At 56.1% G+C, this 9,203-nt stretch overlaps 1 protein-coding gene across 1 annotated transcript; it reads right to left on the bottom strand.

Annotated features, from left to right (window-relative positions):
- Positions 1–202: 202 nt before the first annotated feature.
- On the bottom strand, positions 203–7,504 carry LOC143693865 (uncharacterized). Its single transcript, XM_077176622.1, has 7 exons — positions 7,382–7,504; positions 6,901–7,176; positions 5,704–5,880; positions 5,151–5,411; positions 4,813–4,915; positions 4,497–4,553; positions 203–4,287 (listed from the first exon to the last, which is right to left on the bottom strand). The coding sequence occupies exons 1-7, from the start codon at positions 7,502–7,504 to the stop codon at positions 4,067–4,069; spliced, it is 1,218 nt and encodes a 405-aa protein (XP_077032737.1). The 3' UTR covers positions 203–4,066.
- Positions 7,505–9,203: the final 1,699 nt, after the last annotated feature.

The raw sequence follows: 9,203 nt of genomic DNA, 5'->3' as shown, positions 1-9,203 counted from the left end.
GTTTTACAGAAATATATATTTTATGTATATAGCTTTCTACACTGAGTAACATCCAATACAGGCCTCTAGCTCTGGAAACAGGCCCCAGCATAAAAATCTTTTACCAAAACTGTGGATGAAGTTTCAATAAATACTGACACCTTTTATGGTTCAATTGGACTTTTTGTGGAGAGAGTAGGGGTCCCATCCTCCTCACAATCTGCGAGATTTCCCTATACCCAGATCATACCCAGCTGATGGGCATCTTTGCTGGGACTCATCTGTTTGCAGCAACAGACAGCACTATTGGTTTTGAATGGTTTTAATATCATTTCATAATACAAGTGATACATGAATGTGACAGAAAGGCCAGAATTCAGACAAGAGATTTATTAAGAACAATTAGTGACAGTACTAGAAACAGGACCTTCATACCCAGAGGAATTTCTCTCCAGTATTTGTATCAGAAAGCAACAAGTTTTCAAATCCCTTTTTAAATTAAACTCTGTTAAATATCCCAAATTAAGCACTTGTGCAGTGCTGCACAACTGATTTTCCTATAGTTCAGGACTGATCTTCATTTTAATGCTTTTATTCAGGTCTGAATGAATCCATGTTTGGAATCTGTAACTCATTCTCACGTGGCTTATTTCTAACAATTTAATAGCGTTAATAATTTACCTAAGTTAAATTATACAGCTAATTTTCATAGAATACTTTAATTTGTTACAAATTATTGCTTCTGCCTCCAGTAATATCAGCTGTTTATTGTTAATGAAATAAGAAAGCAATTAATTTAGTTTCTTTTGTAAGTTTGCCATTAAAAAAATAAGAAACAATGAATCAACATCATTTGACATAACCCATTATCTCCTGTGAGTAGAGAGTTAAGTAATTTTCACTTCACTACCAAAATCTATGATTCTTCCAGGGAGCTTTCTGCTGTTAACTCATATCATTAATTACATTTAGTGTTGAGGGAATTGCACCTGCATGCAACAGGCAAGGAAATACCATCCTTAAAACTTTAGCACTCTTACTTGAGTATTCTTTCATGACGCTGTTGAAAGGGTTTGTATTTTCTACGCTATTTTTTCCCACTCTTTAATAAAAACCATGCTATTAAATAGATCCCAGAGAGAATATTGCTACTATTTCTTCAGCTTTCTGGTAGATGTTAGTCCTTTGTTTACTCATGTGCTGTGAATACCCGAGACATACCTTCACTGATGATGACTTTTAAATGCTTTTTATACCACAGCACTTTTTTTTCTCCTCATATCTTACTTTTTTGGCTCTGCACATGGTAGACTCATGCCAATCCCAGAGACAACTGTTCAACAGGTCTTTTGAACAACTTTTTAAAATATCCTTTTCCAAGTAATCCTGTGCTCCAAACTGCTATGCTACCAGAGACGTACTGAGACATGTATTGGTAACAGAGGCACACTCTTTAGAAAATGAATAGCATTTTAGCCACAAGATTTAGAAGTTTATTTTGCCTATCAATGAGGAGAACAAGGGTCACATCATGTATGTGCTGTCTTCTTTTTTCTCTGAAAGCCATAATTTTCAGATTAGCTAAAAAGCAAACACCTACTTATCACTCCAGGACATTTCACCATTCCCTTTGTGAGAAGAGACTTGGTGATCTTAAAAATGTTCCTTAGTTATTTTAAAAAGTTCTTTTATTTTACTATAAGATAGCAAGAAAATAAATAGAATATGAATATTTAATGATAAATATGACCTTGATTCAATTTTTTTTTTACACCCCTTGTTGTAAGACTGCAGGCTTGCAATGCTTTGCCAATACACATTTAAGTCTACATTTACAATTAGTGATTTCTAATATGAAAGCTATTGGCTTCTTCAGTCACATACAAGAAACAGAGACACTACTCTATTAGACATCACACAATAAATAAACTAGACCACCCCTGGCTTTAAAGAATTACCAGTTTAGGCATACTTACTTCGCATTTTATGTCTACAAACAAAATTAAAAAAAAAATGTTAGTATTGATGCAATACCATATTAGTACTTATTCAAAAAGATACATGAAGCTTAAAATTTTTGAGATTTTGAAAAAAGTCTGTTCAACACTGCATGTGAAAGCCATGTATATAATGTAAACCACCCTCATCACTCAAGCCCCTAATAGCTAATATGCTTCTCTGCCACTGAAAAGCTGTGTTCACATGCAAGTTATGGAAAAAAAATGAGATAACAAAGTGCAAGTGTTTTATCAGCAACCTGATGACACCCTTTGACTAGAGGCCAAGAAAAAGCACTTGGTGTATTCTAGGTGTTTAGGAAAATAAAGGAAGGAAGCAGCTAAAGAAACACACCCTTGCTCACCAAAACCCAAACACAGTGCCAGGAAGAGGATTAAACTAGCCAAAAATCCATGAGTAGAATAAAGGAATAGGGCACCAAAACTAACATGGACTTATTATCATCTCTATATATAATATTTTTATAACAATTTCTATGTGAAATGAATTTCAGATCTATTTTGCATGGCACAAACGAGACACAGATTATTAAGGTTTTATTTTTTGTTTTAAAGGTACACAAGAATCTGCTTAGCTTGTTTCAGCCACAGGATTTTTCATGCCTGAAGAATCAATTTAAAGCAAGAAAAAATGTCTTTGTGACAGAGAATATTTCAGTTGGTAATTAAAGGCCTTGGAGCAAGACCAGAGGTATGTAATAATGAGAAAAACTTTAAAAAATTCAAAGAGAAAGAATAAAATAAGCAGTACACTGTTCCAGTAAAGGTGAAAAAGTCATGAAGAATTGAAAATCTATACGTAGAACATTACAGCTGGGTCCCAGCAGCAGTCTTCCAAAGGCGTTTCCCCAGATGTGTCCATTTTCCGGGGAACACCAACACACACCTAAGAAACCCTGGCAAGGCTGAATTACTTCTGCACCTTGTAGCACAGGCACTGCAGCTCGAGCTCATCGTCCTTCTCCCGAGTCTCTTTCCTCGTGCCCCTTGTGGCGCGCAGCCCCTGGGCCCCCTAGAAACAAGAGGTGTCCGCTGCCTGTTCAAGTGCCTGAACTCCTGCCTGCGCTCACGGCAGCAAAACCAGGCTGTTCCCAGCCAGGGAGCGGAGCCCAGTTCCCGCAGGAGGCTCTTGTGAGCCCCTTCCCCACTGTGCACGCAGCACTTTTGCCTGCCTGCCCAGAACGCTCTTGGCACAGCAGAGCCCAAGCTGGCTGGCTCTGGGCTCAGCACAGCCCAGACACAGGCGCAGGAAGACACAGCGGCTGTTTTGCAGCTGTGCCCCAGAGGGACGGGAAGGGGCCCCTGCCTCTGGTCTCACTTGCTTGGGTTTCTGACTAGATCTGAGGCAGGGGCTGCCTGATTCCCCACTTCTGGGGAGACCAGAGCCACCGGGAGCACGCCCAGCGTGCAGGCGCTGCCTGACAGCGCTGCGGCCGCTGGGACGGTCGCGCTCCCGAGTCCCAGCCACTCCGCTGCCGCTGCTGCTTCTTTTGCTTTACGGCACACCCAAAGCTCACTGCTAGGCCACGGTGGTCTCTTGTCCTGCCCTCTTCCTGTCCCTGTGTAGGGATGGAGCATCGCTGTGCTTTCAGGAAGCTCTTGGTGGAAACTTCTGCCATTACAAGCTCCTTTGCCCTCGGTGGATGCCTGCACTGGAATCCTTCACGGCTGGGTTTGGAGCACACTCAAGTTGGCTCTTCTAAAACCCAGGGTCCTTTTCCCCTTCAGCGTGCTCAGCACGCCCTTGAACTCCATGCTGCTGTGCAGCTGGAGCAGCGGGACAGGGACCTTTGCAGCCTGAGCTGCCCTTGTTCCTCTGCCCGTGCACAGAACACAGCAGGGAGGAGAACGGCAGCAGGGCCCTGCGTGTCTCCGGGCTCAGGTTTTGCGCCGCTTCAACTCCACGGAGATGCGGGTAAAGTGAAAAACACAAACAGTTTATTAAGGGAAAGCAAAGCGAAGGGGTGAGCTGGGAGGTAAAAAAGGGCATGGGCAGGGCCTGAGGGCTGCAGGGAAGGAGCTGCCAACAGGGAGAGAGATGGCAGGAGCTGCTGGAGCTTCGCACAGGCTCAGCTGTGAGCAGCCAGAGCCGTGCCTGGAGCTGCAGCTGGTCCCTTCTGCTCTGCAGGTGGTCCCATCTTCGATGGGAACTGGAAGTCATCAAAGGAGGCCGGTACAGGTACATCTGGTCCAGGAGACAAACGAAGTTCTTCAGATCTTCTTTCAAATCTCATCTGAATCCATGTGTTCATGGAGGATGGGCTCTCGTCTTCCCTGAGGGCTTGAAGAGCTGGAAGAGAGAGGAACAGAGCCACGGTCAGAAGCCAAATTGAGGGAATCCAAGGAAAGCCTCCTGCCAGGGCCATGCCGGCCGGCTCTCGCCATGGCCAGGAGGGAGCGGGAGACAAGGGCTTCGGGCAGAAGGTGCTGGCCACGGATCCGCCACGTGTCCCAGAGAGCTGTCCGGGCTGTGCCCCCCACGCGGCTGCCCTGACTCACCCTGACTGAGGACCTGGAGCTCCTCCTTCTGCCCCATCATGAGCACTCCGGCCACCCCTGTTAAGACAGAGCATGTGGCGGCGCCAGGCGGCACAGCTGCCCGACACGGGCGCTGCCAGCCCTGCGGCCGCACGCCCTCCTGCCGGGCAGAGCTCGTGCCGGGCCCCTGCCGCACGCTGCCGGCCGAGGGCACGGCTGCGGGAGGGCGGCGGCAGCGCCCAGGGCGGGCGGGGCTGCAGCGGCCCGGGCGCGGCTCCCGCTGCCGGGGCAGCGGCCGGGCCGGGAGGCGGGGAGGGGCGCCGGGCTGCTGGCTCACCGAGGAACCTGACGGCCGCCTCTCGTAGGGGCCTCTGTGGGCTCCGCAGGTGCGGCAGGGCCCAGCGCAGGTGCTCGGCCGCTCGGCTCTCGTCCTGCAGCAGCTGCGGGGAGAGGCGGCAGGGATGGCTCGGAGCGGGCTCTGCCCCTCGGCCGGGCGCTCCCTGCGCCCGGCACCGGCCGAGCCGGCGCGCACGGCCCAGGGCAGCGAGCAGCGTGGGGGATGCAGGCTGGCGGCGCCGGGCAGGGGCGCAGCTGCCAGCCCCCCGCACTGAGCACCGGGGGCAGGGGGGGCTTCTCCAGTCCAGCCTGCGGCTGGGGCTCCCGGGCTGTCCTTACCAGGCTCTCGGCGAACTTCATCCGCCGCTTCTTCCTCAGCGGCTCCTGGAGATCCCTCCTCCTCAGGAAGCGGGCGGCACAACGCAGGGCTTCGCGAGACGCCTGCAGAGCAGCAGAGAGCCGCAGGTGGCACCAGAGCCCAGGTGAGTCACACGGGAGCCGGCTCCCTGTGCCAAGGCCAGGGGAGGCTGGAGCCCGCGAGGCGCCGGGGCAGGAGGCGGCCGAGCCCCCGGCCAGGGATGCGGCAGCATCACACCAAACCTCACCTCGGCCACGTGCACGTCCTCGTGGTGCCAGCGCAAGAACAGAGGGAGCAGGCTCTGGCTCACAACTGTCGTGAGGGGATTTTCCCTCTCTTCCACTCCCAGCTCCAGCACCTTGCCGAAGAGCTGAATGGAGAGCAGCTGCACATGGCTGTTGTCCTGGAGGAAAGGAAAAGTCCTAAGCACCAACTACTCCAGACCCACTGGGGCAAAGGCCCTAAAATGAACAGGGCACAAAGTTTCCAGACAGGCAGCGTCCAGTGCCCTTGGCTGGGGGTGCAGAGCCTTACCTTCTCAAAGTGTGGCAGCAGGGACTCAGCCAGCTTCAGGGCGGCGGTGCTGGGTATCTCAAGGTCTTTGTCCTGGAGCACATGCGTGAGCACAGAGAGGCTCATCCCGACCATCTCTGCATCTGGATGGGCCAGCAGTTCCACCAGGTGTTGATAGAGGCCTCGTATTCCTCCGGCCTGTGTGCAAGACCAGGCTGTGCTGTGAAGCCGTGACTGGCCGCAGCACCAACAGCTGCTTGGGGCACTCGGGCAGCTGAAGCGGGAGTCGGGAGAGCTGGCAGCAGCTGCCTCTGCTGCCAAAGCCCAGCCAAGCCCAAAGGTCTCCCTTCCCCAGCCCCACGCTGCCAGCGCGGCTTCAGCCACTGCCCCCTTCTCACCAGCGAGGGCTCCTTGCTGAGCACCACGAGGCCTCTGAGCTCCAGGCGCAGCCTGTCCCTGTGCTGGCTCGGCAGGTGCCGGGATAGCACCAACAGGGCACTGGGACCGTGTTTGCTCAGGTCCAGACACTCCAGGAGCTGAAAGGCACAGGGCAGTGGCAGGGGAGCGGGCCGGCTCCAGGCAGCAGCAGCAGCGGGCGCGGGCAGCCTCCCAGGCGGCCTGCAGCTACCAGAGGCCAGAGAGCTGAGAGGCAGCTCAGCCAGGCAGCGCTGGCCATCAGGCTCACCTCCACAAAGAACGCCAGGGCAGGCAGATGCCAGCGGAGCTGCTTTCCGACGAGCAGGCTGAGCAGGTGTGAGGCCATGTGGGGACACAAGGGGCTCAAGCCACAGCGCATCTCCCTGGCAGGGGAAAAAGGCACCAAGGCCCTGAGCCGGGCGGGCAGACCTCTCCCAGGAGTGACTCACAGAGGTCCCATCTTTCCCCAGCACTCCGCAAGGGGACATGGGCCCCTTGGGAGGCAGCTGCTGCTGGGCATCCTCCTCTCCCGGCCCTTTGCAGTCTGCTCGGCCCTCCCTCGGTGACGAGGCCCTCTCGCTTACAAGCCCCCGGGACTGTGTGGGGCACTCCGGGCACGGGGCACAAACGGTGGCGGTGGCGGCTGGGAGTAGGGGATCTCACCTGGCCAGCAGGCCCGCTGCATAGTGCTGGGTGTCTGCACAGAGCAGGGTGTCCCAGAGCTGCTTGTGCTCCAGAGCCAGCAGGTTCTTGCCAAAGCCCAGTCGCAAGAGCAGAGCCTTCATGGTCTGCACTGCAAACCTGTGTGCCGAGCCAAGGCCAGGTCACTCTGGGAGCACTGGCCCTGGCCGCAAGGGTGTGGGAAGGACAGGGCGACTGGCACCTGTTGGGCTCGCTGGGAAGGCCGTGTTCCTCCCGGCACGCTCTCCAGAAGCGCTGGGTCTCCACGTCCTCTGGCCTCTGCTCCGTGGTGGTGACAATTTGCAAGAGCAGAGCCACCAACAGGCGTGGAGAATGAAGGAGGATTGCGTAGTGCCACTCGGGCATGCTTGCAATCCTCCACAGCACCAGAGTTGCCTGCAAGAGACAAAGCGCCCCGAGGCAGCGCTCAGTGCCGAGGTGTCCGTGAGGCAGGGCCGGGGGTGAGAGGCAGGGGAGCACCCAGCCTGCTGGCCCTAGCCCAGCTTTCAGCCCAGGCAGGGAGCTACAGGGTGGGGAGATCATGGAGAGCTTCTGAGAAGGTGACCTGGAGGGCCAGCGTAGGCCATCTCCAGAAACTCACAGCCAGGGCAAGGACGGCCTCGTTGTCCCCGCTGCAGAGGAAGCCGCCGTACGGTGGCTGCTCCTCTATTGCAGAGAGCAGAGCTGGAAACACCTCCTCCACGGCTACCTCTGAGGTGCCCATGGCTCTCCATAGCAGCGCGGCGGCTCTGTGGGAGCAGAGCTGTGCGTCAGTACCGTGCCCCGTGCAGCTGCGTGGGGCCGGGAGGGAGCATGGCAGCAGGCTCAGGAAACAGAGGGGCCCGAGGGTGCCGGTGCTCTCCGCCCGTCTGGCAGACCCCGCCGGACAGGCTGTACAGGGCGAGGGGCCGTACGGGCCGGTGAGCACCGAGCTCTCGAGGCACTTGTGCCCCGTACCCGTCACACGTTGGGGCACAGCGCAGGAGGCTCATCACAACGTGGGCAGGGTGTTCTTCGGTGAGGCTGACAATGGCCATTTGCAGCCCGGCGTCCACAGACTCACGGGATGTGAGTCTCTGCAGGATGGCACTCACCACGGCTTGCACCTGGAGGAAGCGGCATGGGGAAGACTTGGAGTGCTGTCCAAAGGAGCAACTTGCCCAGCTTCCCCCCAGAAGTGCTCGCCTTCCCAGCCCACTGTGATGGGGCTGAGGGGGCCCAGCAGACATGGCTTGAGGGGCCACGTGATCCTGAGAGGCCTTCAGCCCTAGCCCCAGGCTGCTGCAGAGAATAAAAACCCTTCTGGAAAAACTCCAGAGTGGGTCCAGGACTCACAGTGAGCGTGGGCATGGCCTCAGTCTCTGGGATGCCCTGGGTGATGGTGTTGGTGGTGGCCATGCCCTCCGTCGGGGCCATGTCAGCCTCCTCCCAGCCCTCGTCGGTTTCCCAGTCAGAGCTGGCGGCCAGGTCAGAGGATGCAGTGCTGGAAGCAGCCTCTGCCCGCAGCTCGCTGGGCCTGGGGTCAGGCTCGGCCATGCCCTCGGGCGCGGGGCCGGGCTCGGCCGGGCCTTCGGGCGCGGGGCTGGGCTCGGCCGGGCCTTCGGGCACGGGTCCGGGCTCGGCCGGGCCTTCGGGCACGGGTCCGGGCTCGGCTGTACCCTCGGGCGTGGGGCCCAGCTCGGCTGTGCCCTCGGGCGTGGGGCCGCTGGTCTTTGTGCGCCGCCGAAGGCGCAGGAACCTCCGCAGTGTCTGCAACAGAAGGGAAGGGCGGGAAGAAGAGAGGGACGTTCCATGGTCTGCTCCAACGCGGGGCCCGGCCGAGCAGTGCCAGCAGGCCCGGCCCAGGTGGGGATGGTCGCAGGTACCTGCGCTGCTCTCCGGAAGCGACCACGGGTGGGCTCCTGCTCTTGAGTCCGGTCCCTGGCTGCATCTGCCAAAGAGCGAGCGCAGGCAGAGCTGAGGGGCTGCGGGAGAGGCCGGAGAACACAGCCCAGCCCTGCGCTCCCCAGGCAGGTACAGCCCCCCGGGCGCCCAGGGCACGGAGCATGCCCAACGGGGAGGCAGCCCCAGCCCCTGTCCCATCCCGGGCATGGGTGTGTCAACAGGGATGGGATGGGATGGGATGGGATGGGATGGGATGGGATGGGATGGGATGGGATGGGATGGGATGGGATGGGGCCCAGGCCGGCTGCAGGCACCGGCCCTGTGGCCCAGCTCCACCACTCACCGTCCTGCAGCGGCTGCAACTGCTCCGGCTGTGCATGCTGCTGCGCTGGGGCAGCTGCAGGGCCTTTGCTGTTCTTGCCCCGAAGCCCCTTGAACCGGCTGAGCAGTCTGCCCGCCATCCCGCTGTCTGACCTTGAGGGCACTTTCAAATGCCTCGGCCAAGGCCAGAGTCAGCGAATGCTGCAGTTGTGCCTTGC

The sequence above is a fragment of the Agelaius phoeniceus genome, chromosome 4 (assembly GCF_051311805.1).
Source record: "Agelaius phoeniceus isolate bAgePho1 chromosome 4, bAgePho1.hap1, whole genome shotgun sequence".
Lineage (NCBI taxonomy): Eukaryota > Metazoa > Chordata > Aves > Passeriformes > Icteridae > Agelaius > Agelaius phoeniceus.
The sequence above is the reverse complement of the archived record's forward strand: the minus strand, read 5'-3'. Positions and strand labels throughout refer to the sequence as shown.

What these genes read in the sequence shown, in the direction of transcription:
- LOC143693865 (XM_077176622.1), bottom strand. Translation starts at nt 7,504, where the DNA reads ATGGGCACCTCAGAGGTAGCCGTGGAGGAGGTGTTTCCAGCTCTGCTC. An exon ending in AGGCCGTCCTTGCCCTGGCT is followed by an intron (nt 7,177 to 7,381) that starts GTGAGTTTCTGG and finishes TGTCTCTTGCAG; the next exon opens with GCAACTCTGGTGCTGTGGAG. An exon ending in GCTCCAGGTCCTCAGTCAGG is followed by an intron (nt 4,288 to 4,496) that starts GTGAGTCAGGGC and finishes TCTCTCTTCCAG; the next exon opens with CTCTTCAAGCCCTCAGGGAA.